The 17,587-nt window shown below is 43.8% G+C and overlaps 2 protein-coding genes across 2 annotated transcripts; both read right to left on the reverse strand.

The window, feature by feature from the left end:
• Positions 1-746: 746 nt before the first annotated feature.
• Positions 747-3,604, reverse strand: LOC104539004 (scavenger receptor cysteine-rich domain-containing group B protein-like; the record flags this gene model as incomplete). The annotated part of the gene is made up of 3 exons (XM_010182412.1): positions 3,277-3,604; positions 2,033-2,344; positions 747-1,058 (listed from the first exon to the last, which is right to left on the reverse strand). Coding segments are annotated over exons 1-3 (952 nt in total), but the record flags the coding sequence as incomplete, so codon positions are not given.
• Positions 3,605-11,953: 8,349 nt separating this feature from the next.
• Positions 11,954-17,367, reverse strand: LOC104535779 (deleted in malignant brain tumors 1 protein-like; the record flags this gene model as incomplete). Its single annotated transcript, XM_010182413.1, has 6 exons — positions 11,954-12,126; positions 12,791-13,062; positions 14,770-15,158; positions 15,541-15,713; positions 16,798-17,006; positions 17,214-17,367. Coding segments are annotated over 6 exons (1,370 nt in total), but the record flags the coding sequence as incomplete, so codon positions are not given.
• Positions 17,368-17,587: the final 220 nt, after the last annotated feature.

Raw genomic sequence — 17,587 nt, forward strand, 5'->3', positions numbered from 1 at the left:
TATTCATCTGCAAGGAAGAAGATGGATTGAATGAAAGGGTGCTGAATGCAGCAGGCTTGTAGCAGTGGATGGACATGGACATGGACATAGACATGTATAAGGACATTCAAGGCTCAGGGTAATAATGAGTGCAGTCCAGCCCGTGAGAGGAACCTCTTGTGGACCCCAGAGATGTCGTGGGTAGAGAGGAGCAGTAACCCTGTTCCAGAGAGTCTCAGGGCAATATATCCCCCCTTTTCTCCTCTCATACCACTCTGGGGCTCACTAGAAGGCTGGGAATGAGCTGGGTGGGCATGGATTACCTGTAGCGTACGGCAACTCCGGAGGAGGGGTCCGATCAGGGCAGCAAAAGCAGCAGGCTCATGGCAATGGACATCAACAAGCAAGGCTGGAGCACTAATGAGGAGGGAGATCACATTGCTCTGTTCTGCAATTCCCCATCCAGACACCAGCCTGACATGTCCCCTGTGCTGCTACATCCTCCCCACGTCACAGTCCCGCACTCCTGCTCTTTGCCACTGCACCAACACCTCCACCTGTGAGCTTCGAGAGCCTGCTGTGTGTGTGTGCAACTCTCGAGCTTTTGTGCAACTCGTCCTTCCAGCACCAGGCACCCAAAGCCCCTAACCTCACTGCTCTGCCACAGCTCTATGGAGTGAGGTAAGCATGGCTTCTCCTAAGGGAGGACACCCAAACACACAAGGTGGGATCTGTGGGTAAGGCGGTGGTCTCTGCTTCCCACATACCTGCACAGATGACACTGGCATCCTCCATATGCATGCAGTTGTGCACACCCCAGCCTCTGTGCCTGCACATCTGGAGGGAGGGCTCGTCCCCGCGGCATTCCACGTCATCCAGAAAGATACTCCCAGAGCCATGGCCAAAGTGTGCACTGCCTGGAGCGGCCATGGCCTGGCCACAGCCCAGCTGCTGGCACACCACCTGGGCATCTCTCAGGTCCCACTGGTCGTCACACACCGTCCCCCAGCTGCTGCCGTTGTACAGCTCCACGCGGCCCTCACAGCCGTTCCTCCCTCCGGAGAGCCGCAGATGGGCTTCTAGGACACAGCACATGGCACAGGGTCAGAGTCCCTTCATCCCAGTACCCATGGTCCCCACCTCCCTGACACTTTTGAGGATTTGGCCACAATGACCATGAGCTGGGTGATTCAGAGCCAAAGGGACCAGAGATGGCAGTGACTGAGCAAAGACTCCTGTCATGCAGAAGGCAGAGTCACCCTGCCCAGGGACCAGCGGGGGGCCCATGGGAGCTGCCTGCGTACACAGGTGCTTGAGTCATGGGAATATTCGCAGAAAAACTCTTTGTACACCTTGAGAGTGGCCCATCCCCTGAGGGATACCAGTTGTGCACCCTGGAGATGTCACAGGAAGAGAGGAGCAGCCCTGCATTGGACAGGTGGAGCCAGCAAATCTGGCCTCCTCTCTCTCCTCTCCTCTTATACTGGATGAGGCTCACTGCAAGGCTGGGAATTAATTGCCTGGGCATGGATTACCTGCTGTGTATGGCCATTCTGTAGGAGGGCTCGCACGTGCAGCTGCAAGGAAGAAGATGGAGTGAATGAAAAGGCAGCAGATGCAGACAGCTCATAGCAATGGACATGTCAATGGATATGGACATGGACAGAGACAGACATCAACATCAACAAGCAAGGCTGGAGCACTAATGGGGAAAGTAATTACAGGGCTCTGTCCTGCTGTTCCCCATGCACACACCAGTCTGATGTGTCCCCAGTGCTTCCACATCCTCCTCACATCATGATCCCACAATCCTGCTCTTTGCCACTGCACCAAGCACCTCCACCTGTAAGCGTGCAGAGCCTGCTGTGCGTGTGTGCAACCACCGGGCTTTTGCACAACTCGTGCTCCCAACACTAAGCAGCCAACGACCCCAGCCTCACTGCTCTGTCACAGCTCTACTGAGGGACATAAGCAGAACTTCTCCTAAGGGAGAACAGACAGACCCACATGGTGGGATCTGTGGGTGTGCTGGTGGCCTCTGCTGCCCATGTACCTGCACAGATGACGCTGGCATCCTCCATGTGTGCGCAGTTGTGCACGCCCCAACCATTGTGCCTGCACATCTGGAGGGAGGACTCTTCCCCATTGCAGTGCACATTGTCCAGGAAGATGCTCCCAGAGCCAGGGCCAAAGTGTGCGCTGCCCGGGGCGGCCATGGCCTGGCCACAGCCCAGCTGCTGGCACACCACCTGGGCATCTCTCAGGTCCCACTGGTCGTCACACACCGTCCCCCAGCTGCTGCCGTTGTACAGCTCCACGCGGCCCTCACAGCCGTTCCTCCCTCCGGAGAGACGCAGGTGGGCTCCTAGGACACAGCGTACGGCACAGGGTCAGGGTCTCTTCTTCCCAGCACCCATAACCCACACCTTCCTGATGATTTGGGGGATTTGACCACAGTAACCACGAGCTGAGTTATTACAGGTGTGAAAGGACCAGGGGAGGGCAGTGACTGAGCAAAGACCCCCCGCATGCAGAGGCAGATTCACCCTGCCCAGGGACGAGCTGACGGCTCCCAAGGGAGTTGCCTGCGTTCAGAGGTGCTTGGGTCATGGGGGCACTTGTATAAAAACCCTTTGGACACCTTCAGCATGGCTCATCCCCTGAGGGGGACCACTCATGCACCCTGGAAATGTCACGGGAAGAGAGGAGCAGCAGCTCTGTTCTGGGCAGGCTCAAGGCAACACATCCCCCCCTCTTCTCTTGTGTCAGGCTGGGGCTTGCCACAAGGCTGGGAATAATCTGGGTGAGCATGGATTACCTGTTGTGTGCGGCAACTCAGCAGGAGGGTTTGACTGTGTAGCTGTAACGAAAAAGATGAAGTGAATGGAAGAGTAGCAAATGCAATAGACTCTTGGCAGTGGCAGTGGAAATGGCAGTGGACGGACATGGGCAAGCAAGGCTGGAGCACTAATGGGGAAAGCAATTACAGGGTTCTGTCCTACCGTTCCTCATGCAGAAACCAACACATTGTGCCCCCAGTGCTTCTACATCCTCCTCACACCATGATTCCTCAATTCTGCTTTTTGCCACTGCACCAAGCACCTCCACCTGTGCTGTGCCCTCCATGCACAGCTTTTGCATGACTCATGCTTCCAGCACCAGGCACCCAAAGCCCGCATCCTCACTGCTCCATCTCAGCTCTACCAAGGGAGGTAAGCATGGCTTCTCCCAAAGAGGGCACTCAAACCAGTCCTGTGGGATGTGTGGGTGACCCGGTGGTCTCTGTTGCCCATGTACCTGCACAGATGACGCTGGCATCCTCCACATGTGCGCAGTTGTGCACACCCCAGCCTCTGTGCCTGCACATCTGGAGGGAGGGCTCGTCCCCGCGGCACTGCACGTCATCCAGGAAGATGCTCCCAGAGCCAAGGCCAAAGTGTGCGCTGCCTGGAGCGGCCATGGCCTGGCCACAGCCCAGCTGCTGGCACACCACCTGGGCATCTCTCAGGTCCCACTGGTCGTCACACACCGTCCCCCAGCTGCTGCCGTTGTACAGCTCCACGCGGCCCTCACAGCCGTTCCTCCCTCCGGAGAGACGCAGGTGGGCTCCTAGGACACAGTACATGGCACAGGATCAGGATCCTTCCACCCCAGCACCCACGGCCCCCACCTCCCTGACACTTTTAGCAATTTGGCCAGAGTGACCATGAGCTGGGAGAGCAGCAGCTTTGTACTGAGTAGGCTCAAGCCAGCACAACCCCCACTCTTCTCCTGTCCTGTCTGGCTGGGGCTCACTGCAAGGCCGGACATTAGCTGGGCCAGCATGGATTACCTGTTGCGTATGGCAAAACTTCAGGAGTGTTTGTTACTTCTGCAAGGAATAAGAGAAAGTGAATGGAAGGGTAACAAATACAGCAGGCTCATGGCTATTGCCATGGCCATTTACAACCATGCGGTCTCCAGATGGGCTTCTACAGTGGGGAGCCTGCATGGTTACTGCAAGGTGAGGGACGGGTCTGGTGAGCATGAATTACTTATTGCATATAGCCAGGCTGTGGGGGGCACTGAAGCTATGGATACATGTAAGAATTTGGTGTCAATTATAAAGCCTCTGAACACAGTCACTGCATGTCATGCACCCCAATGTAGCCCATCTTCAAGGAGTCCCTGTCCTGTGGCATTTCACATCATGCAGAGGTTTTTCATTCAATTGATATGACCATAATGACTGTTTCACACAGTCAACTGCTCCCTGGGCAGGAACCTCATAACCATAGAGGACTAACTTGCATTACAAAACATTTGATGCAGCATCTCCCTCTTTTCCAGTCACATCCCAAATCCCAGAGGATGTGTAGGAGATAGTTATGGTACTACCTCTGCAGGAACTGGAGGGGTGAAGGCAGAATGATCCCCTGTCACAATCCCCACAGTTGCAGTGAGAGGAAATCCCTCCCTAAACAGTTTCCTTCACCAACAATTTCTACAGAGGATGGGAGACTCTCTCCAGTGCAATCAGGTCTGGGAAGGGAGATCAGGGGCACTAAGGAAATCAGTGAGTGACAGTGGACAGCATTACCTGATGTGCTCGTCTCTGCTCTGGTAGGTATGGCCACTGTGCTGGTCATGACTGTTGTCTCTGGCATGGAGGTTGTTGGTGCTATGGTGGCTGTCTCTGCTAGGAAGGACATCTCCGCTAGGGAGGTCATTGGCACTGAGGTGGTTGTCACCTCTAGGGTGGATGCCTTTGTTATGTCAGTCATGGGTGCTGAGGTGACTGCCTCTGCTAGGGTTATCATCTCCTCTGTGGAGGTTGTTAATGCTGGGGAGGTCTCTGCTAGAGATGTCATGGTGGTTGTCTCATATATGGAGGTTGTCTCTTCAATGGAATTCGACTCAGCTACGGAGGTCATCTCCACTGATGAGGATGTTGGCACTCTAGTAGTTTCTTCTGTGAATATGGCAGAAAAACACCACCCACATGAGGATCATGTTTGTGCAATGGGTATATCCATGTGATAGCTACAAGCCCAGTTCCTCAAGAATGAAGTGGAATCATAACAAATTACTCCGATGGCATACTCCATCTTGACTGAGGTCAATGGAGAGAATGGCAGTGGGGAATAATTGACATTTTTTCTTGAAAGTGACATTTCCGGATGGTGACAGCAGGAAAAGGTACTGATGTGGCACCTGCTCACAGCCACAGGACACCATGGCCCAGGTGTGGCCAGAGGATGTCCTCTACAGGCTCCTGCCATGGAGCCGAGAGCTTTAGGGTTGCTAGCAGCAGAAAAGAAAGATTAGACACATATCTAGTATAACTTTCCACCATATGCCTTGAATGAATGAAATGTTATCTCAGGAGCAGAATGTCTCCATATCCCCATGCTGACACATGCATTTATAGCAAAAGTATTTATGAATAGAAAAATGTGAACAGCACCTGAACAGACAACACCAGCATCTTCATAGTGGGCGCAGTTGTGAATCCTCCATCCCGTGTGATTACAATGTGACAAGGAGACCTCATTTCCATTGCATCTCATGTTGTCCAGCAGGATGGGGCCGGAGCCTTGCCCAAAGTAAGCACTTCCTGGAGCTGCAATGGCCCGGCCACATCCCAGTTGCCTGCACACAACCTGGGCATCGGGAAGGTCCCAGTAATCATCACAAACTGTCCCCCATTGTCCTTTGTAATAGAGCTCAACGCGACCTTCACATCTGTGCCTTCCATTCACCAGCTCGAGACGGCTCACTTTGAGAGAGAGGGAATTGAGCACGAACACAGTCAGGCAAATGAGCTGGAATTGACCTCAGGAAGTCATCTATTTTGTCCTAGACCAATGTTAAAGGCTCATGAGGACAGAGGTGATGCACCCCTTTTCTTCCTGTCTTCCAGTTCTCAAAATCAGCTGTGTATGTTTTGCACAAGATTTCTACTGAAAATTTGGACTGCAAGCTAAGCACCAACTATTTCAACAAGAAGGGAAATTCATTAATAAGAAAAAAAGCATAATAAGAAATCAAAGGGGAGAAAATGAACTTCAGTCCCTGAATGAAATCTAAGCAAACCTGTATTAAGAAAATAGCTGTAAAAAAATGCTGTAGTGAACAGCATGACAATCCTGATTTTAGAGATCCATTTTCAGTGAAGAAATTTATTAAAGACTTTAGCACAAAGTGTAAGTGAGCAAGTAAGTGCTGTAACTTAAGAGGTGTGGTATTTACACCTTGGAATTCAAGACATGCACTGTACTTGTTATACTTTGCATTTCTGCCAAATATATTTTTAGTTTGTTATTAAACAATGAATAAGTCATCCAAAGCAAAACAAATCTGAGAATTTAGCAGCTTTAGGATTTTTTCACTGCATCTATTTCAAGATGACTAGAAGAACAGTCAAGACAGTATCCAAACCAAATTTGTTCCTATTTTTATGCATTTAACCAGCAGTTCAAAGGGAGACGCTGTGAAAGTGCCCCTTGACTTCTATCTGATTTGTTTCTTCAAATATCTACTTGGACATGAACATTTTTGAACCACACTCACAGGATTTTTGAAAGGGAAACAGCAAACCTGGCAAAAAGTCAAAGTGGGATTAGGAAATGAAAGCTGATCTAAGCCAGTTTTATTTGCTTTCATTCAAGGTCTGTCATCGCTATAGGAGCAGAATCATCAGCTGGGCATGTAACTAGATAGGTTGTGTCCTGCCTCACACTTTAAAGGTGTTAAAAAGACAAAACCCTGTGGTTATACAAATACAGCACTTACTCTGACCCAGGAGCCAGAGAGAATGGGGATGAAGCCAGGAGCAGAGAGAACTGGAGCAGCAAGAGTGAGATGGCTTAGCACCCGGCAAGCAGAGGGCAGATGGAGAAAAATGGATGAGGTGGATGATGGTGATATAAATTATCATAGTGATGCTTAAATAGCTAGTTAGAAAAATCACCCACCATTATTCTAGGATATACACAGAACTATTTAGCTCAAAGTCATCAGTCACATAGGAGATAGAAACTAATAATGTAAAGAAAAAGTAAATGAAAAAAAAGTTGAAGTAAAAGTGTTTCATGTCTTCCATTATTTTTACATGTCCCTCATTTATCCACAGTGCCAGATTATAAAAACTAACTTCTTGTTACATTTCATTAAATTGTACCTAAGATCAAGAAGAGACAAATAATACGAGAAATCTTACAATTGTAGCAGATGTATGTGTTCATATACTCTGGAATAAATATATATATATATTTAAAAATATCTTCTGTAATTCTTAGAAGAAATTTCAGGAACTGGAAGAAAGACTCATTCATAACATGCAGACACAATTTTTGCACTGATTCAAGGCACTAAGACAAGCACTATCCTGTGGCAGCAAAATGAACTCCACTAGATGGTTTAAATAATTCTTCTCATTCATTGATATCTATCTCACTGTATAAAGTCACAAATAATACAAGGTATATTATATTTGTAGCAGAAGTATGCTTTCATATACTCTGGAATAAAGCTACATTTAAAAAAAATAAATACATTCTTCCATAATTCGTAGATCAAATTTCTGGAACGGAAAGAACAACTTGTTCATAACAAACTCACAGACACAATTTTTGTGTTGATGCAAGGCACTAAGACAAGCACTACCCTATGAAAGCAAAATAAACTCCGCTAAATGGTTTAAATAATTCTTATCATTCACTATGATACACAGTTCATAGCTTTAACAGAATAAAACCATGTTGTCTCTTTCATCCAATTTCCCTTTTAATCTTTTAACTAAACCGATACCAGCATGAATGTAATTGCTATTCCTGGAATCAACAGAGGGGAGCCCAAGCAGTCTTTATGTTATTTTAATGCACCCTGAAACAAGTCTAAGTGCTTTACCTGTTTTGGTCTCCAGAACAGCTGGACCTAACAAGAGCAGCCATGTCAAAATCATAGTGGTACCCATCTCTTCAAGTCTCATTGACAGAAAGGACCGTCACAATATATAGTCTCTATTTCTGAAGGGGAGTGGCTCTACAGGTTTCTCTTTCTACAGAAGAACAATAAAACAACTACAGTCCTGTGATCTGAAACAAAAATATGTTTGATTTGTTATTTAAGATTTTGTAACTTCCTGGGTTTTGGAGAAAGATAATATCTCAAGAGTGTCATTTTCCACTGCCTCAGAGGAACTATTTATGCTACCATGGATTTCACAATCATCTCATTGTACAAAGAAAATTAGCTCCTATCCAAAGACACCTTTCAATTCTGGCTGATGAATCTCAGTATTTTTCTTTTATGAGGAGATTCCTTGGTAGGACTGGGGAATGTAGTTGAATATTGAAACTTAAATGGGCTTCCTCCAGTGAAGTAATAAAAAAGAAATAGAAAATAAGACCTGGTGGTCCTGTTCAGATATGACTGGGGAGTCTCTGAAGAACCTTGCAGTTGAAGCCAACACCTTCAGTCCCAACATGAACCCACTCCTTTCTGACATGATTAAGTTCAAGATGAAACTCTATTCACTGCAAGACTGCTAGATTGCAGGGAAGTGTCAAGTAAATCAGGGTCAGCAGCTAAGGTTTTGTGAAAACTGTGCAGAAAAAAATAATTGGATTTTATGCATAGTGAAGTAAATTACATACTTTGCAACTAAAGTTCATTCTGAAATATTCTTTGATCCTTTGAATCATCAAATGGGAGACAAAAGGTTCAGGTTTCTATTAAGAATCTTTCTTAATATGTTCCTTGTTTAATTTTGCATAGTGACAATTACAGCTGTGTCATTCTTTGAAGGATGAATCCAAAGCTTTTCCACAACATGAAATAATGCTTAATTCTCATCCATCACTCTCTTGCCAGAGTGGTTACTTTCCTGTGTTTCTGTGTTTTGACCATTTAACAAGAAAAGGCTGAGGACCACTCTAACACTGAAGAGCCAGAATATTGTTCTTCATCTGGTTCCTACCTCTACAGCCACCATGGCTTGGATGGATTTATCAGGAATTAACATCTGTGGCACAATCGTTGCCATATACAAATTTATTGCCTCCACAGGCAGGAATCAAGGATGAAGACTAAAGTCCAGGAGCCCAAGGGAAAAATGGCTTAGAAGGTCTTTCCACAAAGGCCAGCACTATTGGAATGGAAGAAGGAAGTGCAAAACACAAGAGGCCAAAGATAACGTTGGAAGCCTTGAAAGTGAACATTGAGAAGTGTAAATATGTTTCTTTCTTTATACAAGCAACCACTTTCGTACATGAATAAGGAAATGTACGCAACACCTGGTATTCACTATTCATACTCTTCTGGTTTTGACATCTTGGCAAGAAGCAGAAAACATTCAGTAAATTTGAGTGACCAATCAAACACTGCAATCAGTGAAGCAAAAGTAAGTGATGGATAATAATTCTTCTCCAAACACTTGTGAAAGGGTGGGGAGGTAGGGGAATGCGACAGCGATTCCCAGGTAGTTCAAATGAAAACGTCGAACTGTCCAGGTAACCGAGCAGTACTGATTAATTGATTCTTCTCTACATTCCTTACTAATTAATTTTTTACTGCAAATTTCAAATATCTAGGTAACTGTAGAGATCTTGATTATCAGACAAACTCTGCGCTGTAGGAATAGATAAATGTTATGTTCTGATTCATTGGAATGAATTAATTAATTAATGCAAATACCACACAGTACATGTTTTCATTCTTCCCATGGGCTAGGTAAGACCCTTGCAGCAATACATTTTTGCCCTCTAGGACTTCCTCTAACAGCTTGAAGCATTTCTCAGCATGGTGCTCTGTGAAAGAAGCTTCACCAAACTTTGAAAACACTTTCTGTTCTACTGATGATTGTTAGGAGACTTCTGCAGGCATACTGGCTTTTGTGAGGTATAAAGGGAACCCACTGAAAGGACACAGAAGATTAATTATCTTTCACCCATGACTATAAGAAACTACCTAGACTAGAATGAGGATATCTACAGACTTCTACACAAAGAAACAATAGTTTCAATCTATGCGTTAAGACACAATGAGGCAGCTTAGTCTAATTTTTTGGGTTCCCTGATGGCCTTTTGGGCTCTGCTGCATGTGTCAAGTGAAGTGTGTCATTGCAAATTCATTTGCATTTGTTCAGTGTAGAGGATGCAAGTGGATGAGAACTGTCTGCCACTGAGAGTCAAATCCACTGGATTTACTGGTAGAATCGGAGTCTGAGGCACCAACTACTTGATCAGCTTAGTGGTGTTTTCTACAATGACATTTAATATGGAAACTACTGAACTTGGTACTCCTACCTTGCATTATGACACAACCTTGGTATATCTCCATCTGGGACCCCTGGCACAGAATAGCATGGGAAGAGACACCTCTCTACAGGCACATTGCAGGTTGGAAGCACCAACATCCTAAGTCTAGATCTTTCTGCTTGTCTGATAATGATAATATTCAAAGACGAATATGAAAAGTGCCACCAAGCTATGCCCTGAAAAATGGTGGGGTAGCACAACTGCAGCAGTAAGGCCACAGCAGAGTCAGGAGCAGGAGAGAAAACAACAAGGCTGGGAATAGCAGAGAGGAAAGTTGTCTTCTAGAGAGCAGGAAAGCCCAGGTTCAGGAAAGTCTTCACTGCTGAGCTGGATTCCTCCAAGCCAGGACAATTCATAGGTGGACACCTTTAGACACCAAAATTCACTGCCACTCTCTGTCGGCAATGCCGGTCCCTGTTGTATGGTCCCTTCTCCACAGTGTGGAGAGGCGATGAGAGGCCTGTCTGGGTTCACCAGGTATAGGCAGCTTGTGGGAAGAAACAGTATAGGCTGCAATGATGATTCCTGTCAGAGCTGCCCACATCCTCCTTGTCAGGTCAGGATGTTGCCCTAGAGGACAGCTCACCTTCATCACACGTCATCACTTTGCCGCTGGTTCACCTCATATAGTACGTGACACTGTTCCCAATGATCTTTCCTCTTTCGTAGCTGGCTAGAAAACAGGAAAGTGTAAAGAAGGGCATTTCTCAATCAAACACTAGTGACCTTTCCACCTGTAGTAAGTAGCTTCTTCCAAACAGATTCTTCCTTTATCATTGTTTTTGTATCATTTTCAGATGAAGATAGGAGACAGCTCACGCTTCCTTGCGGCATCTGTCGCACGTTCTCTCCCCCCACATTACACGTGTAAGAACAAGAGCAAAAATCATTGCTTGGCAAGGTCACTTTGTGAGAAGCCACATTCTCCAACCTGGTAATGCGTTAGCTGGGAGCTCAGACACATAGACGATATGTTTGCAAGAACACAAAAAGAAGTATTGCTCAAAAATTTTTTTATCCTGCCTTTTTTTTTAATTACACATTTATGTAACAGATTTGATTATATTAATCCACTATACAAAATCTTATAAATGGCCTACATTTTCTCAGAGGAATACGTAATTGTGAAGAACCACACCCCCCAAAATAAAGAACACTGCACAAGAGAGATTTCTTATGTGCATCCCATGTGTATTTTTGCTTATGGATCACTATTGAGATATTTTTACTGCAAAGAAAGATTTTTCTTGGACTACTTTCCAGATTGTGATGCTACACAAGTTTTTTATCTGCATATCAGCAATGGCAAAATAAGTCAGTTCTTCTTTCTCAAGTCACCTAAATCAGTCTTCTCAGACAGACACTCAAGCAGGATGCTCTGAAATGTCCAGCATTGAAGTTGGTAGCTTCTTTGGATGCTGAGATGGAAGAATCAACCTTTCTTTAGACCTTAGGTATATGTGGACTTAAGAATTTTAAAGCCAGGCTCTTTTATAAGTTCAGTTCATGGTAACACCGGGTTTTGCCTTAGTACAGTACATTCTTTAAGCAAGATCTGGATGGTGGAATAGTCAAGAAAGAGTTATCCTCTACAGAGGTTGCAGAACCAAATCCTGAAGGAGATGACTGGTGAACATCTCAGCATCTTCCACCTGCAAGCCTTGGGTTGTCATTCACATTATCTGGTATGGGATGGGTTCCTGCAGTTTTCGTTTCAGAAGAAAACCTCCCACAGTGAGAACAGCAGCTACCAGCACCACAGCGGTGACAGCCAGAGGAACATGGGAACTGGCAGCAGGCGCCGAGCTCTCAGGCTCCTCTTTCACCTGGGTGTCAGGGACCAGCTCTGTGCATAAGAGAGGGAGAGAGAGGCTTACATTTGTTTTCCTGAGCTACTTAATCTCAAAGGTAATTAGACAAAGAGAACTTGAATTAAAATGTTGCAATCTGCATTGAATCAGAAATCAAATTGCTTTATTGCACATTGTTTTGCAAATGATCCTGTGGCCACAACAAACAAGTAAAGATCATAGCAATAAATTAAAAAACAACTAAGAATTTGCAGTTATTATATTCTAAGACCATAAAATGCTGTTTTCTGATAGTGAAAACAGCACCTATAGCACACTGGGAAACAAAATTTCCAAGGTGACCGATTGGTAGGTAATAAATAAGAGATATGTCAATCAATCTCAGACAGCTTTGAAAAATTAACACAAATCCTGCAGGGAGATGAGGTATGTCTCATCCCTCTTCCCAGAGAACCGAATCAGTTGCCATTTGATGTGTGCAGAACAAATAATGATAAACTATGATAGAAAGGAAATAGCTTGTAAACCTGATAAAACAATTTCATAAAATCAATAATAAAAAAATCCTTGTAAGAATTCTAACAGAGTTGTGAATAAACCAGCAGAGGTGTATTTCAGAGTTGGATTTCATGGCTGAACTGACATGCAAACAGACAATCATATGCAATTTCTTACGTTATTTAAGCCATTTAAACTTACCAACATTCCTGTTCTCGGCAGGATCATTCCAAAGCTGAATGGGTCCAACAATTACATCCACTTTTCCATGGGAAGAGCCTGCATTTCTCTTGAACCTACTAAGGCACCCTTGGTAGCAGCGGGAGGAGTAGTCTCCGTACCTGCACACCACCAGCTCACACCGCAGGTAAACTGACATGTACCGATTAACGAACGAAAAGGCACTAAATCCAAACCGGGCGACATCGTGGTATGGTGAATAGTAAGAAGAGTAGGTGGGATCCTTAACACATCTGGAAAGAGATAAAATTGACTGTTTTGCTATTGTGAATAGAAACACTGTTGCACTATATCAATGTAATACGTTTCAAGTTCAAACATCATATCAGAAGGTAAGAGTATAAGAAAACTGAAGAAGGTTAAAAACTGTGTTTTTAGCAAGGACAGAAAATAAGGTATTTCTACCACAATAACATATACAGCACAGAGATTTCATAGCTTAATAAAGACTGTGTAAACATGAATAGCTGAAAAATAATGAGTGGTTCTGCTGGTTTCTGTGTTTCAGGATTACCTGTTTGCAAGGAGGCCCCTGCAGGTTGTTGCAGAAAAAGAAAGGGCCTTTTTCTACTCTGGAAGGACAAAACTAATGCTGATACACATCTCTTCTTGGAAATAAATGTGCTCTTTAGTCTTTCGATGTTTGTGGAGTACCTTGCTTGAGGAACCTCGACACCTGACAGAGAAGTCTGGATGTTTCACAGAGCACATTACTAGACCAACTTTCGTGTTACTTAGAATTGACTATTCCTGACAATTACTGGCCTAACAAGTTACCTAACCTAGATCCAAGTCATTCTGGTTTAATTTAACCACCAAGCGAAAAGATCACAATAATTCACCCACAATTGTTACCCTAGAATATTTCTAAAGTGTCAGTAATTATTCTTATATCTTGAAAAAATTGTGTTGTGCTCTTTTCCTTAATAAATGTCCTCTCATTCTTTATTTTATACTGCAGTGATATCCCAAAACACCTGATATTTATAGATGGATATTATTGATTTTAGATTCAGTAAATACATTTGCTTTTGGCACAGTTCCTCGTCACATGAATAAAAATCAACTGGAAAATGATCAGAATCTGTTTGCCCCATCTTCCTGGTGAGTGTCCTGCTCACAAAGCTAGACAGTCTTTCTGTGTCTTGGTTAATGAATATGAATTTTTATGGATAGAATAAAAAGAAACCCCAGCAAGAGAAAAACCTTCTTCAGGTTCATATGCAGTGTCAGAGGGAGGACATTCACGCAGCAGGCAGGAGGCACTGTGTCCCTTCAATACAAGCCTGACTTCCAGCTTAGCAGTAGGTTACCGCAGCACTGAGGTTACTGGTGTGAACACTCCAGGGAAGCAGAAAAGTTCAAATAGAAGGGAAATAAACTCACACGAGCCTTCTATTCCTGCAACAAACTGGGACACTGAGAGTCATACTTTTATGCTTCTAGCTCACTGTCGGTTTTCCAATCCTTACAAGAGGCCACAACATTTCCATTTCAAATCAAAAGGCACATTTTTTATCAAGCAATATGTTTAAGGTTTTTAGAATAGCAATAATTTCCTTTCCTTTTAAACAGACTATTTTGTATTCTAGCTATGATGCTGCATGAAACTATTTGCAAGACTAATTCTGATGTACGGAAATGTAGTGCCATTGACATCCCCATGTTTCAAGTATCTATTTCAGGAACAAATTCAGACCTCAGTTTCTACACTGCCTCCTTGAGTGAAATCTCAGTGCTTGACAGCAACTTCTGAATGGCACTTCTTTGTTGTATTATATTTCATTCAGGCTTTGCCAAAATTGCTTTCTTAGAAGTATATTTGTACTGAGAATTGCAAACATTGTACCCTGGCCCTAAATCACCTCTTTCATAAATGAAGATTTTTCAGAACTATTCATAGAGATACTTTCAAAATAATTTTTAAATAAATTTCTTACCCACTTCTGATCAAGTCATAGGCCAGTGTTTTAAAATTGTTAGGATCAGGTGATGCCACGCATGTGTCCACAAACACCACCAGATTTGGGTCAGAGCTGTAAAGCGAAGCTTGCAGGTATAAATGCTGATTCAGGCCAACATAGTATGGAAATTCATCTACTGGCCACAGGAAAGACGAGGAATTGTAGAATGTCAAATTCACATCGTATCTGCCATACTGGGTCTCAGTGACATTAAGGATGTCATCGGCAATGTACATCACTTGCACCCAAGTGTTCTGGAGCATTTTGCAGTTGATGTGCAAGCGTAGGTCCTTCTGCCTCCTGATGATGTTAGCAGAAGCAGATGCTCTTATCACATTGGAGTAGGTGATCGTTTCACCGTTACCCTATTTGACACATGAGATGAGTACAAAATTATCACATGTAGTCATGTTGACAACCTGTACTATAAAACCCTGTAGGTGCCAGGTCCTAGTATTGGTCAGAAAGAACATGTCCCAAACATCCTGGGTGAGAGTGTTCACTTAACTCTCTCCTATACTTTGCTCTCCAGAACATCACCTGAAATAGATATCTCGATTACCTGAAGTCTGAAAGGATAAATAAGAATGTTTAACAAGCCTTAGCCTCCAGAAACACATGCTTCTTTTCTGTGTTTTGAATACCTGTGGGCTACAACACCCTTTACGATTTGCGACCGTTTTCCAAATGCTTATTAAGTTTCCATGCCCAGACTTGGAGAGCTTTGTGAAATATGTTGACACCAACCTGTCTACGTGTGCCACAGCTGTTGTAGGGAATGTTGAATATAACCTCAGTGGGTGTAATTGTTGGTCTACAATGAGAGTCAGACAAGCTGATGTTCGACGTCAAGTAGCCCTGTGACTCAAGATAGTGTCTTTTTACAGCTGCACGCATGTAGGTTGGCAAACACACAAGGGCTAGGGAAGAAAATATGAATTATAAATTATTTCAGTTACTTGATAATGCTTGCATGTTACAACTTCAACAAATGCAATAGTTGCTATCGTTTAGGTGAGAGAATTCATAAGTCAAACCACTTATTTTTACATCTTAGATATGAATAAGCAATAGTCTCTGACAAACTTCAGCTAACCTTCAATTAGCCTGCTGTCAAAAACATGTAGCTTACAACAGGCTTTTGCTGAGACCTTGATCCTCTATCACCACTCTCACAAAAATGCTAAGAAATGGGAGTATTTCCTGAAAAAGAATGCAAGAGCTGTTGTGGAAGTTGTAGAGATGAACATGCACACTGGCTTGCAGAAACACTACGTGGGTGGGAGGGGATCCTGAAGCCATCTTCATGACGGTTCATGGAGCCCACGACATAAAAAGCAATGATCTTAGGGAGAGTTCAGCCTCTGGTAGAGAGAGCTATGTGATGACAGGGACCTGCATCACACAGCCTCTTGAAAGGCAGCTACAAAGACAACAGACCCATCTGTGGTGGCCACCGTTTGTGCTTGGGGAGGTTGTGAGTGCACATTAGAAAAGCTTTTCCACTGGGACTGCAGTACAGTAGTGGAACAGGTCACCCAGAAAGGCTGCGGCTTTGAAGGTTTCATCCTTCGAATGTTTCTAGAAACTCAGCTAGACAAATTCATAATGGACCTGACCTGGTGTTGGTGGTAGCTATGCTTTGAGTAGCTGGACTAGGAAGCCTCCAAAGGTCCTTTCTAACCAATATTTCTATGATTCTATGAAAATCTGTCCAGAAAGGCAGAAAAAAAATGTATGAATAATAAGATGATAAGGAGAAAAATTGATTTAAACTAGCCATTGTAGAAAATATATGAAGGCAATTAATTTGATACTTGATTTTTTTTAAATAAAAAAAAAATTGTTGCTGAAAGTGACCAGTCAATAACTAGTTATGAAATTCAAGTAGAAATATCATCTATGTAGGAGAGGTTCGACATCATTAACAAATAATTATTTAGCAAGTAAGACCAGGGTATAAAAGCTTCTGAGCAAAGAAAACATTACAGAATGAAAACTTACTGGTGCTCTGGTCTGCTGTAAAGGAATTATACTCAGCATAAAACCCTCTACTGGAGTATCTGGAGTCACTGTGAAATCTGACAGTCATAAAGTTTGAGGATGATGTGTATGTGCGATAAGAACCAGAACAAATTCTTCCAAGCAGAGGAGAAGTATTGGGTGGCCCATCATAGATCTCAATATAGTCGTTCTGACATCCACCTTGCAACCTGAAGGAGAAACATGAATATAAAAATCCATTTGGCAAACTTCAGTTTTTAAGTGCTGAAGAAATAATAAAAAAAGATGCTGCACGCACACAATTCCCATGTAGTATTTATAACTCACTTATAAACAGGAGAAATGTGCTTGGGAACTCTGGTAGTAGCTGAGATTTGGGAACCATTTATTGCCCAGGCAAGAAGTGGTTTACTTACTGAATACTTCTAAATGTGAGTTTAATGCGGTAATTATTTGTTACTTGTATTTGCCACAAACACTCGGCATTATCTGGATAATTCGAAGGATAAAAAGGACTCTGAAGTGTTCCGGAAAAATGCGAAAGCAAGCTGCCACAAATAAACTTCGTAGCTGAAAAAAAAACACAAACCAGAAAGAAAATAAGATATAGATGTGATTCACTTAGAATTACTTCCTGTTCAAATGAAAATATATTTTATGCATCCTACAGAGCAATAGGAGGTTAAACCTCAAGAGAAACCAAAAGTAGTGGCCAGAAAAGCATGACTAATTCAGACTGACCTGGTGGAGTAGATACCGTGGTGGAAGCTTCAGTGGTGGTTGAGGAACC

Source organism: Mesitornis unicolor, unplaced genomic scaffold (assembly GCF_000695765.1).
Source record: "Mesitornis unicolor isolate BGI_N332 unplaced genomic scaffold, ASM69576v1 scaffold19984, whole genome shotgun sequence".
NCBI lineage: Eukaryota > Metazoa > Chordata > Aves > Mesitornithiformes > Mesitornithidae > Mesitornis > Mesitornis unicolor.